Source organism: Andrographis paniculata, unplaced genomic scaffold, assembly GCF_009805555.1.
Source record: "Andrographis paniculata isolate CXL003 unplaced genomic scaffold, ASM980555v1 Contig37END, whole genome shotgun sequence".
Classification (NCBI taxonomy): Eukaryota; Viridiplantae; Streptophyta; class Magnoliopsida; order Lamiales; family Acanthaceae; genus Andrographis; species Andrographis paniculata.
The window spans coordinates 606,095-625,626 of record NW_026137570.1 but is presented as its reverse complement, the minus strand read 5'-3'; the positions used below and the strand labels follow the sequence as shown (position 1 = coordinate 625,626).

The following is a 19,532-nucleotide window of genomic DNA, read 5'->3' as shown; positions in this document are numbered from 1 at the left end:
AGACTCCAGGGATCTCCCAAGAATCAAATCCTTAAATCAAAACCTAAACAGATTATTCTTCCTCTCCGCTCAGCAATCATTCATTTCTTCAACACATGATTTCTTGCAATGTGCAGCAATTCAATTTCATGTCCACATCAACAAGCAAAAGGATATATACTTCTTTCTTGAAATAATATCCTTAAATTTCTTCTAAACAGAGCCTTGATTCTTGAATTTTGTAGTTCATATACACATTTATATGTATCTATATATATATATATATAAAGCGAGAGGGTCCTTCATCCAATTACACCCTTAATCAAGAAAGATATTCTCATTTAGCTTGATAATGTAGGAGGCCACATCAACAAGCAAAAGGGTATTTCTTTCTTCAAATAAAGGTCCATCTTTAGATTCTTTAATTCACAGTGCATATACATATTCATATGTTTGTGTATATTTATATATATATAGAGAGAGAGAGAGGGAGAGGGAGAGGGTCCTTCATCCAACACCCTTTATCCAGAAAGATTGTCTTTTTGGAAGAATTAATCAATAATTGGGTTTGTTCATTTCTTGAATTTAATCTCTTTTTTTTGTCATTTGGGATTGATTATTGGAATGATATTTCTCATATGAAAGTATTATTACTATGATGATGTAATTTTAGGGAAAATATGGCCCCAAGATTGCTTCATGGAACCATTCATGCAACCATATATGAGGCTGAGAGATTACAAGGTGGATCCTTTCTTGACTTATTTGGCATGGTACATAGAATTAATATATTATTTATTTATTTATTATTATTATTATTAAAAAATAATATAATTATATATACTTATAGAACATCATATCAATATAAAGTTATTTTTATTTTTACATTATTTTTTTATAAATAAAAAATTATATCGATAATAAAAAATAATAATATTTGATGTGATCTTTTCGTAAAAAAAGAAAAGCAACAAACCAAGAAGAACAAAGACATTCTTCTCCCAACTCAAGAGGGCAATCTTATGTCGTCCCGATGTCGTCGGGTCGAAAATCTATGCGACGATCGACTTGGAACGAGCAAGAGTCGGGAGAACCCGAATCCTCGAAAACGAGCCGTCAAACCCGCGATGGTACGAGGAATTCCACATTTATTGTGCCCATGTCGTCTCCAACATAATCTTCACCGTCAAAGACGACAACACGATCGGAGCAACCTTGATCGGGCGAGCTAGGCTACCCGTCGAGGAGGTCCTTCGTGGAAGTCCCGTTGATCGGTGGCTCGACATCCTCGACGAGGACATGAACCCGATCCACGGAGGATCGAAGATCCACGTAAAAGTTCAGTACTTTCATGTCTCCCAAAATAGCAATTGGTCGAAAGGAATCAGGTCATCGACCTTCGGAGGTGTCCCGTACACGTTCTTTCGACAGAGACCCGGCTGCCGGGTGTCGCTCTACCCGGACGCGCACGTCCCCGACGACAGCATCACACGGTTTTTGAGCTCCCAGGTTATGACAGTATTTAATTTGATATTCGATTTGTTTCGAATTTTAAAATATTATTCGTATTCCGTTGGAAATAATTTCCTTACAAAATATTGTCTTTTATAAAGTAATATAAATCATTCAAATTATAAAATTTTGAGTAATTAAACAAAATTTTTTGATTCTGACGATAGCATCAGACAATTTTTGAACTCTTAGGTTAGAACTGTATTTGATTCGATATTTTTTTAATTTTAAAATATTATTCGTATTTCATTCGAAATGATTTTTAAACAAAATATTATTTTTTATAAAGTAATATAATATATTCGAATTATTAAAATTTGAATAATCAAATAATTTTATAAGGGATACTTTTCGCCGCAAAGATGCTGGGAAGACCTGTTCGACGCTATCAGCAACGCCAAACATTTGATATACATCGCGGGGTGGTCTGTTTACACGCAAATCACGCTTGTCCGAGATCCGACCAGGTATGTGCTTTTTATCTTTTTTTAAAAAAAAAAATACATTCTTCGTCCCAAAAATAAAGTATAGTCTTATTAGGTTGGATACATAATTTAAAAAATATTAATATTATATTGATGGTAGGTAAAAAGTATGAATAGTTGATTTTTTTGAATTAGTGTAAAAAATGGTAATAATAATAAAAAAAATATGAATAATTTTATGATGATAGAATTATTTATAAAAATTAGACTATTATTTTTTTAGAACTGATAAAAATGATAAATAAAATTATTATATTAAAACGGTGTGAGAGTATTATATACAATTTTTTCTCAATAAATTAATAATAATGCTACAAATTTTACTCTGGTAGAGTGAAACAATCTTAATGATATATTTTAAAAAAAAAAAACCAGTTTAGTTAACCGACTTCAATGAAGTATGCCTCTAGTATACCGACCAATCACATTTGGTCATATATATATATATATATATATATATTTAAAACAAAAATTTTAATAAAATAAAAAAATTATATATATATATATATATGGCCGAAGGAGTGATATGTACATAAGAGTAATCATTGAGGTAGGATAACCGATCCGTTTTAATACTATATTACATCGCTTTAAAGATTTATATATTTTTTGTTTATTAATATTTGAATATTAATTATTATATAAAATTGTAGTATAAGTTAAGGAAAATGGCAAAAATCTTTGTGTTTTAAAATACTATTATAATAACATTCATATAAAAAATTATACAAATATAAATATATTTTTAATGTTAAGTATAATGATAAAAAATAAATGAGACCCTAACAAAAAAAAAAAAAAAAAAAAATTATTTTTTTCTAAAAAAGAAAAGAAAAAAGTACCATTTGTTGATTTCTCTAAAGTTCATTATTTATCAATATTTTAAAAATATAACAATAGAAGAGTATAATTACCCAACAACAAACAAACAAATATATTTTCTTATATATATAAATAGTTTATTTTATTTTAAAAATTTCAAAAATTAATCGTCTCTTCTATTGAATTCTGGTTCTGCCATTGCAACCAGGCCTAAGCCAGGCGGAGATACAACGCTCGGAGAGCTTCTGAAGAAGAAAGCCGACGAGGGTGTCAATGTGCTGATGCTCGTGTGGGACGACCGGACATCCGTCGTGGAGCTTAAAAAGGACGGCCTAATGGCGACCCACGACCAAGAAACGAAGGCGTATTTTTCAAACACGAATGTACGTTGCGTCTTGTGCCCGCGTAACCCTGACGGCGGCTCGAGCATTTTCCAGGGGGTCCAAGTGTCGGCGATGTTCACACATCATCAGAAAACGGTGGTCGTCGACGGCGAAATCCCCGGACATCGGAACAGGGGGGTCGTAAGCTTTCTCGGCGGGATTGATCTTTGCGACGGAAGATACGACACGAGGCAGCATTCGCTTTTCGGGACTTTGAACACGGTTCATCGTGACGACTTCCATCAGCCAAACTTTCCAGGTAGGGGTGGCAATTTCGAGCCGGCTTGATGTTTTTCGGGCTGGCCCATCTTATTCTCAACCAGTGCGGGTAGGCCTAGCCCGTTTCATGGGCCCGGTCGGCTCAATTTTGAATTATTTTTTTTTATAATTTTTTCGTTTATCAAATTTACTTTCACTTTTATTTTTAATTCGTCTGCAAAGTCATCTATTCAATACTTATTTACAATAAATGCCGCTGCACGGCATTTATTACAATTTTTTTTTTCATTTATTTAATATCTAACTAAATTTCTAACTAAAAATATTTTAAACTATCTTAAACATAATTATAAACATTATTTTTACTAATAATTAAGAATTTAGATATTAAATATATAATTCATTTTTTTTATTATTATATATTTATAATATATTTTAAAAAATATTTAAATTTAATTTATTTGATAAATAGCGTCACGTTGGCCTAGTCCGAAAAAAAATTTGAGCCTAATTTTGTACGTAGTGTTTAGGTCGGATTTCCGAATCATATTTATTTTTTTCGGCTATATTTCCAGGGGCTTCGATCAAGAAAGGCGGGCCGAGGGAGCCGTGGCATGATATCCATTGTCGCCTCGAAGGGCCAGTGGCGTGGGATGTCCTGTACAATTTCGAACAAAGATGGAAAAAACAGGTCGGGAATCAGTACTTGTATTCACTCGATGAGCTTGATAGGTAAGAATGAGCAAAATATTTGAAATTCGAATGTCTGATTTGGACCAATCTGTTTCGAATTTTCGAAGTAGTTCAAATTGATATAATAAAAAGTCGAACAAATCTAAATCCTAAATATAATTTATATATTAATATATTTTATTATATATAATAAATATTTTAATAAAAATATAAAACTCATAATTATAAATTAATATATTTATTATTTTGTATTTCGTAAATGTTAATAAAAAGAAACAAAATTTTAAATATATTATGTAGTTTTCGAGTTTTAGATAGTTGTTTGGTTCGTATTTACTTCCTACTTACAGTGTCTATATTGCTTTTTTTTTTTTTTTTCCAATCTGTCTTACATCTCATGTCACTTTTTTTAAAAAAAATAAAAAATAAAAAAAATACACATTTTAATCTTATTTTAAAATTTTTAATTTATAATTTTTTTAAAATTTTAATTGAATTAATTTTCACTACTATATTCTTAATTATTTATTAATTATACTTATCAAGTTATCCTAAATTCTCCTGTCTGTCTATGATAATCCGGACACAGTAGTAGGTGGGACGGATGGAGTAGTTTTTTTTTTAAAAAAAAAAATTCTAATTTTTGAATTGATTCGGATTTTAAAAAAAAAAAAAAAAATCCGAATACTCACCCCCGACAGGTTCCTCCTTCGCCCGACCGAAGTCACCACGCCGGCCGATCCGGAGGCGTGGAATGTCCAAATCTTCCGGTCGATCGATGGCGGGGCAGCTTCCGGCTTCCCGGAAAAGCCAGAGGAAGCAGCCGAGTTCGGCCTAATCAGCGGGAAGGACAACGTGATAGATCGAAGCATTCAGGATGCGTACATCCACGCCATTCGTCGAGCCAAAAACTTCATATACATCGAGAACCAATACTTCCTCGGAAGCTCATTCGACTGGCGAAAAAAAAGAGACGACGTTAAAATAGAGGAAATCAATGCATTGCATTTGATACCTAAAGAACTTTCTCTAAAGATCGTGAGCAAAATTCAAGCCGGCGAGAGATTTACCGTATACGTCGTGATCCCGATGTGGCCCGAGGGCATCCCGGAGAGTGGGTCGGTTCAGGCGATCCTCGACTGGCAAAGGAGGACGATGGAAATGATGTATTCTGATATTTGTGGCGCGTTGAGAGCGAACGGGATGGCGAATACGGATCCAAGAGAGTATTTAACTTTTTTTTGTTTAGGTAATCGGGAAATGAAGGTGGTTGGAGAGTACACGCCGTTGGAGAAGCCGGAGCCGGATTCGGATTATAGCCGAGCTCAGCAATCCCGGCGGTTTATGATATACGTACATTCGAAGATGATGATAGGTATGTATGTGTTTGATTCGAAATTTTGATGTTCGTACGAGGAATTTTATGGTTTCGATTTGAATATAGATATTCGATTTGATTAGAAAATGAATCAAATGATTTTGTTTGATTCAAAATTTTGATATTCGTATTCGAAATTTTATAATTTGAACGTGAATATATATATATTCGATTTGACTCGAAAATGAATTAAATAATTTAATTTGTTTGATTCGAAATCTTGATATTCGTATTCAAAATTTTATGATTCGAATTTGAATATAGATATTAGATTTGATTCGAAAATGATATCAAATAATTTTGTTCGATTCAAATTTTTTATATTCGAATTCGAAATTTTATGATTCGAATTTGAATATAGATATTCGATTCGAAAGTGAGTTAAATGATTTTGTTCGATTCGAAAATTTGATATTCACATTCAAAATTTTATGATTCGAAATTGAATATATATTTTTGGTTTGATTCGAAAACCGATCAAATACAATTTTAATATTTGATTTGATATTCGTTAAATATTTGATTCATTAATAAAGAAATTTACATATAATAAAAGTACACTTTCCATCAGCTCATCAGCTCATTTTCTTTTCTTTTTTTTTTTTCGTTAAACTTATACAAAATTTATTTATAGTAAATAATTTTATTATTCTTCTTTATGAAAACAAAAAAATCTTGAAAATTTCACAAAAGAACGCAACTAAAGTTCGATTCCTTGTCTCTTCAAACTACAGTGGATGACGAATACATAATCGTTGGATCGGCCAACATAAACCAGAGATCGATGGACGGGGGGCGCGACAGCGAGATAGCAATGGGGGGTTTCCAGCCGGGGCACCTCGATAGGGAAGGGGAAGAGCCTGCCAGGGGACAAATATTTGGCCTAAGAATGTCGTTGTGGTGCGAGCATTTATTGCGCGAGGAAGAAACGTTTCTTTGGCCGGGGAGCCTCGAATGTGTCAAAACTATCAATAAACTTGCCGAAGAAAATTGGATGATGTATTGTAGTGAGAAATTTGATCAAGATCTCCTTCTGGGGCACCTCTTGAGGTATCCAATCGAGATCTCCGGCAACGGGGAGATCGGTGCCATTCCGGGATTTGAATTCTTCCCCGACACTAAGGCTCGAGTTCTTGGCACCAAATCGGAGTATCTTCCTCCTATCCTCACAACTTGAGGGGAAGAAGTAATTCGATATATATATATATATGTATGTATGTATGCATGCACAGATAATATTCCAATTAATTGTGATCATTAGACCATCCGTTACAGTTAGTGTGTTTGTTGCATTACCTTTTTAATCTCTTCTTTACTTCATATTCATATCAAAATTCAAATTACTTCTTTTAACATCCGTTAAAGCATTGTCACTTTTATTTATTACCTTTACATTTTTTTATAAAATTTATCATAATTATTTATTTTTATATATTTTTATTATCTCATAATATATAATAGTATTTATTATGTAATATTATATTTTATTTTTAAAATAGTAATTTATATAAACTATAATAATATTATATACATTTTTATATTATAAAATATTAATATTATTCGAATTTATAAAATTAGTTGTATTTAAAAATTTGAATAATTGAAATAAACTCGAATTAATATATTGTCGGAATAATTTTTTGTTTTCGATAGTTTTGTTAAAGAACTAGTTGAAAATAGATTGAATATAAAAATTTTAAAAAAAAAAATAAATGTTAAAATTAGATATATAAAAAAATTATTGAAAAATACGTAGGTGACTAGTGATCTTTTGAAATAAATTTGAATTTGTATTTGTATAAATAAACTATTGATAAATTTAAAATTTAAAATTTAAGTTATAATTAATTAAACAAATATTTTTGTTATTATTTTTATAGAGGTAATGAGTTATTGATAAATGTAATTAATGTGTATTAATTTATTTCCCACACATACACACACTCAAGCACTTTCCGGGGATCGAACCCTTAACCCCAAACATGACAATGTATCAACGGAGGACTCAACTGTTGTCGAAGAAACAATTTGAATTTACTAAAAAAGATCAAAGACGATTAGCCAAAATTGTCTGGTTGGAGTCCGAAGCAATGTTCAACTGAGTCAGAAATGAAATTTGCTTACAAATATTTTGAAGAACCCAATATATTATAATTATTAATATAAATTTTAAAATATAATAAGATAAATATATTCGATTCAATTAATCGAAAATAATATTAAAAATTTAAATTGAATTGAATTGAACAAACATCATACACTCTGTTGGTTATGTAAAATTATATAGATTCGATTAAACATAAAAATTTAAAAATAATAATATTTTAATATTAGTAGTTAAAAAAATAAAACGAGAGCATTATATAAAATTTATTACAAAATTAATAAATAAAAAAATAGCTTAGTATATAAAAAAAATAATGACAAATTTATTATTATTTTTTAAAATAAAAATAATGAAATTATAGGCTAATAAATTATTTAACAGTAAAAGCCTAGCGGTGGCCAAAAGCTCTACTCTCTTGATCTCATTATGTGTCCACTTTTTCTATTTGTTCTCATCATTCCATTTAACTGTTCATTATTTTTATTTTTATCTGCCTCATATAATTTGTCATATTTTAAAATTCAAATTTATTTTAAAAGATTACTAGTCAAATAATTTAATTACATTTTAAAATTAATAATTTATATTTTTTTATTTCAATTAAATTGTCTAATTATTTTAATTTTAATTTATAATTATTTTGATTAAATTATAATTATTTTTACTAGAAAAATTTAAATGACAAAGGGAATACTAATAATATAATTTTAATGGACGAATAAATATATAGTATCGGTATTCATATATAGTATCTGTGTTCAAATTGAATTTTTTTGATTATAAAGAAATTTCATTACATTCAATTCGCCATGTTTGATTTGAATTTTTGGCCGCACATAACTACCCCATCGTTCAACATGAGAGTAAAAATCACATTTAAAGAATATATATATATATATATTTAAGTATATTCCATTGGTTCGGATTGTACCTAGAGCTGTTAAATGAAACGAGTCATTCATGAACTTGGCTCGATTAAAGCTCGTTCGCGTTAACGAGCCGAACCGAACAAAATAAACAGACTCGTTTAGTTAACGAACAAACCCAAGTTTTTATTCGCGAACGTTCGTTTAAATAATATGTTTATTATAAATATTATATATACATATAAAATTATAATTTATAAATAAATAAAATATTAATTTAAAATATATAAATAAAATAATTTTAAATTTTTTTATAATTTATATATAAATTTTAAAAATAAGACAAACGAGTTTGAACGAACTCGAACGAGTTTAATCGAGTCTAAACGAGCCGAATACGAACACGAACTCAAACAACAAAAATTCTTAACGAACCGAGTTGGAACACTATAAACGAGCTCGAAAGCTTAACGAACGAATACGAATCTTGTTCGCTCACACTTAAAATTTGACTCGGCTCGAATCCTTGGCAACTAATGTTACCGTTGAGTCCCAAATCCTGAGGGTATTATTGTAATTTCGATTTGGTGTCCCTTTAAAGCCTCGGGATTTTGTATTCGCTGGACTGCTGTAGGCGGTTGCTTCGAGAGAATCTAGACTTTCCGGAACTTCAGTTTTTAGTGTTCAGGTTCGCTTCCTCGATTGCTTGTTTCGTAATAAAGATCATATATCGGTTCTCTATTCGATGATAATTTCTTTGTTAATTGTTCGCAATTATCTTTTGTCCGATCGTTTTTTCGATTTTTTTGTTTTTTATTTTGCCATGAAATTTGATCTTGTGTTTTGCTGTGTTGTATGGTGATTTCGAATTTATGTATGCTATGTTCATCCGTGGTTCCTGGAATTTTGATACCTTCATTTTTAATTTCCTTGTTTACTGGAATTATTTTATATGAATTGTCCTTGATGGGTGGTGTTTTCTCGTCTCCAGGCTTTTGGTTCGAAGAAATTTGATTCAAGATGCCCTTGATATACGTTGGGAATTTGGACGAGCAGGTATCTAAAGTCCATCTCTATGATGAGTTTCTCGTATTTGGAAAAATCAGGAGGTAAAAGTTCTACAATAAATTTATTTTGACAAAATTCAATATAGTGCAGTTCGGATCTAATCGGTTTTGTAACATGGTTTCAGTTCCAAGAAATATATACTTAATGCTTCATTTGTCGTTTACAGTTTTTGTTATCACGTTTTTGTGCAATGATAAATGTTAATATTTATACGGGCTTATGGGTCAACTTTGATGAAGCATGTGTCTTACTAAGACTGTCTTGCTTTTCTGTTCCTACGTTATTACCTGTATGTTTATATTATTATATTCCTTGGAATTTTAGTATTGGTATTGTTGGGTTAAACTTTTAGTGTTGCATCAGTGAATGGAACTTTGTGATCACAATTCAAGTTAAATTTTTGTTCCAAGACTCCCTACATTATCTTGAATTAATGTATTGGATGGATGGGCTAATCGAACATTTTGTGCAGTGTGTGGATTGCCAAACGACCTCATGGTTATGCTTTCATTGATTTTGAAGACCCAAGAGATGCTAAAGATGCCGTAGAAGGATTTGGTGGTAGGCTTTTTGTTAGTATATGCTTTGATATAATCAGTGCAAATTATAGACACAACTCAAGGCGTATATCATTGCATATTAGCTTGGTTTTTCTTGATGTCTTCTTGAATTTTAATTAGCTAAAATGTATGTTATCATTCTCATAAACACCATCTGTACTGTGATTATTGTTTTTGGCATTTCATTATATCTGCGTTACTGTGGAAAAGGAAAAAATGGATGGAGAGTTGAGCGAGCTCTTCACAATCATGGTGGTGATCGTGGGAGGTCTGGTCGATGTTATGAATGTGGTGAGCCTGGTCATTGTGCTCGTGAATGCAACTATAGAGACGGTCATAGGAGACGTAGGAGTCCCACCCCCCATAGGCACCGACGTAGGAGTAGGAGTCGCACTCGCACTCCCCCTAGGTACCAGCGTAGGAGTAGGAGTCGCACTCGCACTCCCCCTAGGCACCGGCGTAGGAGTAGGAGTCGCACTCGCACTCCCCCTAGGCACCGGCGTAGGAGTAGGAGTCGCACTCGCACTCCCCCTAGGCACCGGCGTAGGAGTAGGAGTCGCACTCGCACTCCCCCTAGGTACCGGCGTAGGAGTAGGAGTCGCACTCGCACTCCCCCTAGGTACCGGCGTAGGAGTAGGAGTCGCACCCCCTGTAGGCACCGACGTCGTAGTCGTACCCCCCCTAGGCACCGACGGCGCCGAAGTCATGGTCGAAGGTAATTCTGAAAAAGGCTTACCACTTACTTGATCTACATTATAAATTCCATCTTAGGAAGGGGAGAAAACTGATAAGCTGAGTATGCACTAATACCTTTATTAAGCCTCAACTTATCACCATGATTTTTTACACTTGTTACAAACATTGATAAGAGGGCACTTCTTCCATTAATGACATATAAAATAGGAAATAATTTATATTATTCCTAATTCGTAACAAACTTCCTATGGATGTTGATGTTCTGACAGGAGTTCCAGTTCTCGGAGTTACAGTTCTCGGAGCTACAGTTCTCGGAGTTCCAGTTCTCGGAGCTCCAGTTCTCGGAGTTCCAGTTCTCGGAGCTCCAGTTCTCGGAGCTACAGCAGGTCACCACCACATCGTCGATGAGATGAGGTGCCATATGCAAATGGGTAATGTTCTATCTCTTTCTATTTAAATTTTTTCATGGTTGCTCAATTCTCTTAGGATTTGTTTGACAATTATTTTTTTACTTACATGATTCATAATATATATAATATATATATTCTATCATTTCATAAAAAGTCTAACATTCAACAATAATATTATTTTTTATATTACCGACACAATTCTATGTACTTGAGATGAAGAAAATACCTCAAACCAAAATACTAAACAAACAAACCCTTAGTAAATTGATGGTTAAATCTTATTTTTTTAATATTTGTTTCAAGTTTTATGTATTTAAGATTGACTGTCTGTTTAATTCTGCAATCATAATTTGCATAGCCATCTTAAAATTACTCAATTTAGTTGGTTATAACATGGGTGGACAGGCTTTGTTTTTGTGCAATCTGTGTAGATAGTTGTGTAGGTTACTTGGACCTAAGCAATATGCATCTCATTATTGAAACATGTTATTATGCTTAAGTCTCTGCTAGAAATTGGGATGTTGCGGGGTGAGCAGCGGTGTTCTACAGTATGCGCGCCTGTCATAGAACAAAATTTTTAAATTTCATCTGTTGAAAAGTTTGATTGCTATAATTATAGTTTGCTGCTCTATTGACTATGTATTTTTTTTTTTTTTTCGTTCTTTCATTTTTATCTGCTATTAGGAATGGGATTAGAGAAAGTGATAGGAACAGGAGCTGAGCTTGGATCGGCTATTAATACTTTTATGACTACGTAACTGAGGTGACACTTCAGCCTCCGCTGCTTCATATGTTTGAGTGCCGTTACGGCTGGTAAGTTTGTCACTTTTTTTCTTACTTACGAATTATTGTGGTCTACTACTATACATACAGATCTGATATCCAAAAGTCTTTATTATCCACTTGAAAACTACGAAAATTTTCTAAAAGATGTTTTATGATTTTCTTTTTGTGTTAAAGTGTCTCCCTGGCACTACTTCATTGGTTTGTGCTTCTGCGCTCGTGGTTTCGACCTGCAATGACCTATTGTGGATCCTAGCTGGCTTCTTTACATTGAATGTCTTTGGCTATGAATGACCGGCTTCCACGCTGCTTGCAGGTACATGATCCATTACATTGCATGATTGTTATAACATAATCTTGTACTTCTATTACCCTGAGGTTTATTTTGTTCCCAAATTGCTGCATGCCTGTCTAGAGTGAGAGTTAAAAATGGAACAAAATAGCCGGTTTTGAAAGTTAAGCTTCCTCATTTCGAAAATTCATTCATTTAAAGTGATTTTACGGAGGTTTCTCATTTAGTTGAATCCGCTTCTATTAAAGAATCATAGAAAAAAAGAAATTATTTTTTATTTTCGAACTTTTCTTCCTATTTCATACAATGCATCTGAAAGATCCATGGTCTATTTTCCTTTTCTCGCCATTGCCAAGTCTGATGAGAAAATATTATCTTCTACGTGCCTTCCTGCTACATTGTTACCATAAATCATAATGTTCCCTATCTTATTCACTTGTATATGATTACCTCATCTTCACACATGTTTCTATGTTTGTATTTTTCACCTTTTTGCATGGTCGAAGCCCCTCTATGGACAACACTATGATGAAGGTTAGAAATCTTTCTGGATGTAACAAAATATATGAAAATTACATTTAGTTTTGAATTGTAAACATTATACTATGATAAATCAAATACATAGCCCGCTTCGGCCGGGGGTTTACCCAGTGCGCACTTTCGGGTAGTGGCTGCGGGTTCCCACTTCATCCAAAAAAAAAATATATATATATATATAGCCAGCTTCTTGTATTTGAGATGTATATCATTTGCTCTTGATTGCAACTATGTTAAGTTTTGCCGAGTTTTGCTAGTTTATCGTACGCGTATCTGAATTGTGCAACATATCTTCATTGCTAAATGTTGAGTTGATCCACGGCTAGCTATATTGTTTTGGAAGCATATGTTCGGATAGTTCAGGTCGAGTACCCAAAAGTTTATATAATAATTAGGTCATAGGATTTGTTGCTATTGATATAGGCTTCCTAAAGTGCGCACAGCTCCAATAGTTCGAACCTTATACATGAAAAGTTCGGTTTGAGTTTGGGAGTTTAAATTTTTTATTAAAATAATATTTGGTGTGACATTTTTGTAAGAAAAAAAATATTTTTTTCATAAAATTAAAATACTAAAAGTCAGTATAAAAATTGAAAAATGAAGAAACTCAGACTTCTATTTAGTTATGCTTTGGAATAATATTGTGGTAAAAGTGCTAAATATGATCTAAATTGGTGTTTTGAATAAAAGATACACTTTCGATGTAATATTATATACATATATATATATATGATGTGATAATTTTAAAATTGTATCTATAATAACAAGTTGGTTAATAATTTTTAAACACATACTACTAACTTAATGTATAATATTTATAAAAAAAAATATTACTCTTTGTCCCATCTAATTTATCTACTTTAGTTGACAAGTAATTTCAAGTATCATGTAATTAATAAATAATTAAAAAATATACTAGTAAAAATAATTATAAATTAATATTAAGATACCTAAATAATTTAATTAAAATGAAATTAGTATATAAATTATAAATTTTAAAATATGATTAAAATGTATAATTATATTTAAAGAATAAGTAACAAATTATGTAGAACAATTGACAACAGACAAATTATAGTGCGTAGTAGCAGTTTTCAATGGCTCTGCTTAAAAAATATAAAATTTTATTTTTTACATAAAATTAAGCTTTGCTAAATAAAAATTTAGAGTGTGTGTTTTTTTTTTAATATAAAATTTGAATTTGAATTTTATATTAAAATAATATATAATATGATATTTTATAAAAATCCAAATAGTAAAATTAAAGGCTCTCAAACTAAAGAAACACATCTTCGAGTTTAAATCAAGTATTTGAAAAATATTTTAGAAGAGAGAATAGTTTGATACTAGCTTTAAAAATATGTTTCTTTTTGTAAAAAATCAGATTAAATAATATATATAGAAATAAATATTCTGTACCGTTGAGTCGCTCCAAAAATCAAAACGGCGAGTCACAAATCCTGAGGGTATTATCGTCATTGCGATTTGGTGTTCCTTTAAAGCTTCCAGATTTTTTATTCGCAAGACTGTTGTAGGCGGTTGCTTCGAGAGCATCTAGTAGCTTTTCCGGAACTTCAGTTTAGGATTCAGGTTCGCTTCCTCGATTCCTTGTTTCGTTATTGAGATCAGATGCTGTAGTATACGATGCTAATTTTTTTTGTTAATTGTTCGACTTCGCAATTATCTTTTGTCCGATCGTTTTCTCGATTTCTTTTAGTTTTTGCCGTGAAATTTGATCTAGTGTTTTACTGTGTTGTATGTTCATCCGTTGTTCCTGGAATTTCGATATCTTTCATTTTCAATTTCCTTGTGTACTAGAATTATTATATATGAAGTGTCCATGATGGGTGGTGTTTTCTCGTCTTCAGGCTTTTGGTTGGAAGAAATTTGATTCAAGATGTCCAAGATATACATTGGGAATTTGGACCCGCAGGTAACTGAACGCGATCTCGAGGATGAGTTTAGCGTGTTTGGAGTAATCAGGAGGTAAAAGTTCTACAATAAATTTATTTTGACAAGATTCAATATAGTGCATTTCGGATCTAATCGGTTTTGTAACATGGTTTCTGTTCCAAGAAACATGTACTTAATGCTTAATTTGTCGTTTACAGTTTTTGTTATCATGGTTTTGTGCGATGATATGCGGGCTTATTTTTATCTTATTTTCTGTTCCTATCTTTATAGCCTGTTTATTTATTATGTTCTTGGAATTTTAGTATTGGTATTGTGGATTAAACTTTGTGATCACAATTCAATTAAAATTTTTGTTTCGAGACTCCCTACATTATCCTGAATTAATGTACTGGATGGGCTAATGGAACATTTTCTGCAGTGTGGGTTTTCAGACACACTACTCGTTATGATTTCATTGATTTTGAAGACCGAAGAGATGCTGAAGATGCCATTAAACAATTTGATGGTAGGCTTTTTGATATTACATGCTTTGATATAATCGGTGCAAATTACTCACAGCGTATCTCATTGCTTATTAGCTTGGTTTTTTCTTGATGTCTTCTTGAATTTTAATTACCTAAATGTATGTTATCATTCTCATAAACACCATCTGTGATGTAATTATTGTTTTTTGGACTTTATTTATATATCTGCCTTACTGTGGAAAAGGAAAAAATGGATGGAAAGTTGAGCCATCTCATACGAATCGTGTTCGTGACCTTAAATGTTTTGAATGTGGTGAGCCTGGTCATTTTGCTCGTAACTGCAAAATTAAAGGTGGTTTTGAGAGACAGAGGACCCCCCCTAGGTACCGACGGAGCCCAAGTTATGGTCGAAGGTAATTCTGAAAAGGCTTACATTTACTTAATCTGCTTTATAAATTCAATCTTAGGGAAAGGGGAGAAAACTGATAAGCTGAGTATATACTAATATTTATATTAATCCTAATTCATAACAAAATTCCCTATGGGTGTTGATGTTCTGACAAGAGTTACAGTCCTCGTGGCTCTTCCCCTCGAACCCGCAGTTTGTCTCCCAGAGGTCGGAGCTACAGAAGGTCACCATCATATCGTTGATGAGATGAGGTGCCATATGCAACTGGGTAATTGTCTACATCTATGCATTTTTAGTTAAAAGTTTTCCTGATTACTTGTTCTGTTGATGAGATGAGATGCCATATGCAAATGGGTGATGTTCTATCCATTTCTTGTGTAATTTTTTCCTGGTTACTCAGTTCTCTCGGTGAACTGATTGATAAATCTTCAATATTTTAATATTTATTTCCAAGTTTGGTGTATTTAAGATTGAATGTCTGCTTAATTCAACAATCATAATTTGCATAGCCATCTTAAATTTATTCAATTTAGTTGGTTTAACTTGGATGGACAGGCTTTGTTTTTGGGCATCCCATTATTGAAACATGTTATTATGCGTAAGTGTGTGCTAGAAATCGGGATGCTCCGGGGTGAGCAGTGGTGTTCTACAGTATGCACTTTTGTCATAGAACAAAATACTTACATTCATCTGTTGAAAAGTTTGTTTGCTATAATTATGGTTTGCTGCTCTATTGACTTTGTATTTTTTATTTTTTGTTCTTTCATTTGCATCTGCTATCAGGAATGGGATTAGAGAAAATGATATGAACAGGAACTGAGCTTGGATCGGCTATTAGTAATTCTAGTACATCATAAAACCTTTAGTGTGTTCACGACTATGTAAGTGAGGTGACGCTTCAGCCTCCACTGTTGCATATGTTTGAGTGCCGTTATTGCTAGTAAGTTTGTCACTTTTTCTTATGCATACAGATCTGATATCCTTAAATCTTTATTATCCACTTGAAAACTACGAAAATTTCTAAAAGATTTTTTATGGTTTTCTTTTTTGTGTTGAAGTGTCTGCCTGGCACTGCTTTATTGGTTTCGTGCTTCTGCACTCGTGGTTTTGACCTATCGTGGATCCTAGCTGGCTTCTCTGCTAGAAGCTTCTTTACATTGAATGTCTTTAGCTATGAATGACCGGCTTCCACGCTGCTTGCAGGTACATGATCCATTACATGACTGTTATAACATAATCTTGCCCTTCCATTACACTGAGGATTATTTTGTTCCCATATTGCTGCATGCCTGTCTAGAGTGAGAGTTCGAAATGGAACTAAATAGCCGGTTTTGAAAGCTAAGTTTCCTCATTTCGAAAATTCTTTCGTTTAAAGTGGTTGTCACCGTTTAGTTGAATCCACTTCTATTAAAGAATCATATAAATAACATAAAAAACTTTGAACTTTCTTTTCCGATTTCATACAATGCATGTGAAAGTTCCACGGCCGATTTTCCTTTTCTTGCCATGGCCAAATCCAATGAGCAAAGATTATCTTCTACGTGCTTTAATTCCTGCTACATTGTTACTATAATGTTACCTATAACTTATTTGCTTGTGTATGATTACCTCATCTTCACACATGTCTCTATTTTTGTATTTTTCACCTTTTTGCATGTTCGAAATTCCTCTATGGACAACTTTGATGAAGGCTACAATTCTTTTTTGGATGTGACAAAATATATTCCATCTAGTTTTGAATTGTAAACATATAATTTGATAAATCAAATACATGTTTGGGATGGTTTATCATTTGCTCTTGATTGTAGCAATATTAAGTTTTTGCAAGGTTTGCTAGTATATCGAACATGTATATGAATTGTGCAACATTTTTTCATTACTAAATGCTGATCCATAGTTAGCTATATTATTTTGGAAGCATATGTTTTGATATATATGCTTCCTAAAGTTTGCATATGGGCGAATAGTTCAGGGTTCGAATAATTCATGTCGAGTACCCAAAAGATTCGGTAACAGTTAGGTCATAGGACTTGTTGCTACTAATATAGGCTTCCTAAAGTGCACCTTGTTTCGGTTGTTAGAATTGAATTTTAATTTGAATCTTTATTAAAATAATATTTGATGTGATATTTTGTAGAAAAAGAAAAAAAAAATCTTTTTGAAAGTCTCTATTTAATTATATTTTGGAATTATATGGTGGTAAAGGTGCAAAATATTATCTAAATTGATATTTTGAATAAAAAATATACTTTTCATGCAATACTTTTAATGAAATATATATTTTGTGTGATAATTTTTAAAAATATAATTATAATGAAAAGTTGGTTAATAATCTTTAGTGTTAGTTTGTCCATACTTAGCCTTTGATCCCATATGTGTTTTTAGGGTATGTTCTTACACATTTCTTTCAAAAATATACTTTTTAAAAAATAATTAATATATTATATATATTTATTATTTTTATATTATTTATACAATTTTATATACCTCACATAAAAATATATATATATATTTCTTCAAATATTTCCCTAGACAAACACATTACTTCTTTTGGGATTATAATTTTTAATTACTTTCAATAAGATATTTAAGCTGACATATTTTATAGTATAGGATATATATTAATTTTGGATTTAAGGATAATGTTGGATTTTAATATATTTGATAGTATAGAATTATATGAATTTGTATATTATTTTCATATTTAAAGAATAGTTTTGATAAAAAAAAAATAATAATAAAATAAAGGTATATCTATAGTTTTTGAAATATTATATTTAAATTGTTATTTATTATTAATAATTAAAACCAAATTGTCAAAGAAATATAGTTCCTATGGAATTGAATTCATCTCAACTTATGAAAAGAGGCTTCATAGAAATTAAATAAATTAAATTCAATCAACTTTCTTGAGCAATTTGTTTCGCAACTTTTGAGAAGCCCTTTTGCTATGTCTGTATCATTTTCTTGTATATTTAATTCGGATTGCAATGTGACTAATGTAGAAATTAAGGATAAGAAAAATATCTACAAGATCTTAAATATAATTGGAATTATTTTTCTAATGCTTCTAAATTAATAGCAGTGACTTCAAGTCAAAAGAGCCCAAAACTAAAGAAAAGCTGTCAGCTACAAATATAAACACATACTACTAATTTAATGTATAATATTCATAAAAAAAAATAATACTATTACTTATTTGTTGTAAAGTGGTTACGTGTCGTTTTCAATGGTTCTTGCTTAAAATGTATGGTTATATATTTTTATTTTTTTTATATATAAAATTAAGCTTCGTTTACATAAAAATTTAGGTTAGGTTTTTTTTTTTTAATAAAATTTTAAATTGAGTATATGAAAAATATTTTAGAAGATAAAATAGTTTGATACAAGCTTTAAATTTTTCGGAGAAAAACAGGATGTGTTTGATTTTATTTAAAATCAAATTTACTATAATTTTTAATAGAAATTATAAATTATTATTTAAATCAAAATTAATATATTTTTTAATTATTAAAAATAAAAATAAAAATTACAAAGTGAACTATTTCACCGCCAATAATAATAATAATTATTATTATTATTGGTTGTTCTTGTTGTTATTTTATTTTTTTATGTATATACGATGAAAATAAATTAGTCACACATCATCAAGAAAACAACAGTTAAATTCGTGTATGGAATATATTTAGAATATTCATTCAAAAAAGTTATGATCCCCACCTTTATTATTTATTTCTTAATATGACCAATATATAAAACTAATAAATCACACCCATCTTTAGAGAATATATTCCACTATTGAAGTTTAGTATTTATTTGTTTCTATAAATTTGAACTTAAAAAAATATATTTAATTAGATTTCTATATTAAAAGAATGGGGTTTTGTTTTTTTCCAAAAATTTTTTAACACATTTTTCTAAAAAAATAAAATAATATACCACACATATTCATTAT

General features: G+C 31.1%; 2 protein-coding genes and 1 long non-coding RNA gene across 8 annotated transcripts; all 3 read left to right on the top strand.

Annotated features, from left to right (window-relative positions):
* Positions 1 to 93: 93 nt before the first annotated feature.
* LOC127250381 (phospholipase D alpha 1-like) lies at positions 94 to 6,826 on the top strand. Its single transcript, XM_051273656.1, has 9 exons — positions 94 to 361; positions 461 to 545; positions 653 to 752; positions 943 to 1,488; positions 1,834 to 1,958; positions 3,007 to 3,440; positions 3,976 to 4,132; positions 4,795 to 5,468; positions 6,206 to 6,826. The coding sequence occupies exons 3-9, from the start codon at positions 660 to 662 to the stop codon at positions 6,646 to 6,648; spliced, it is 2,472 nt and encodes an 823-aa protein (XP_051129613.1). The 5' UTR covers positions 94 to 361; positions 461 to 545; positions 653 to 659; the 3' UTR covers positions 6,649 to 6,826.
* Positions 6,827 to 9,074: 2,248 nt separating this feature from the next.
* LOC127250113 (uncharacterized) lies at positions 9,075 to 13,149 on the top strand. 2 transcript variants are annotated; one of them, XM_051273273.1, is made up of 7 exons: positions 9,075 to 9,132; positions 9,436 to 9,553; positions 9,985 to 10,073; positions 11,038 to 11,199; positions 11,863 to 11,991; positions 12,139 to 12,277; positions 12,760 to 13,148. In XM_051273273.1, the coding sequence occupies exons 2-5, from the start codon at positions 9,465 to 9,467 to the stop codon at positions 11,934 to 11,936; spliced, it is 414 nt and encodes a 137-aa protein (XP_051129230.1). In that variant the 5' UTR covers positions 9,075 to 9,132; positions 9,436 to 9,464; the 3' UTR covers positions 11,937 to 11,991; positions 12,139 to 12,277; positions 12,760 to 13,148. The 2 variants fall into 2 exon arrangements, with proteins under 2 accessions (XP_051129230.1, XP_051129229.1); XM_051273272.1 differs by having other exon boundaries at positions 12,139 to 13,149.
* Positions 13,150 to 14,299: 1,150 nt separating this feature from the next.
* LOC127250114 (uncharacterized) lies at positions 14,300 to 17,468 on the top strand. 5 transcript variants are annotated; one of them, XR_007838534.1, is made up of 6 exons: positions 14,300 to 14,380; positions 14,659 to 14,776; positions 15,123 to 15,209; positions 15,413 to 15,845; positions 16,361 to 16,517; positions 16,636 to 17,468. It is a non-coding gene; the product is annotated as an uncharacterized LOC127250114 (long non-coding RNA). The 5 variants fall into 5 exon arrangements; XR_007838533.1 differs by having other exon boundaries at positions 15,123 to 15,581; positions 15,741 to 15,845; XR_007838535.1 differs by having other exon boundaries at positions 15,123 to 15,581; positions 15,733 to 15,845.
* Positions 17,469 to 19,532: the final 2,064 nt, after the last annotated feature.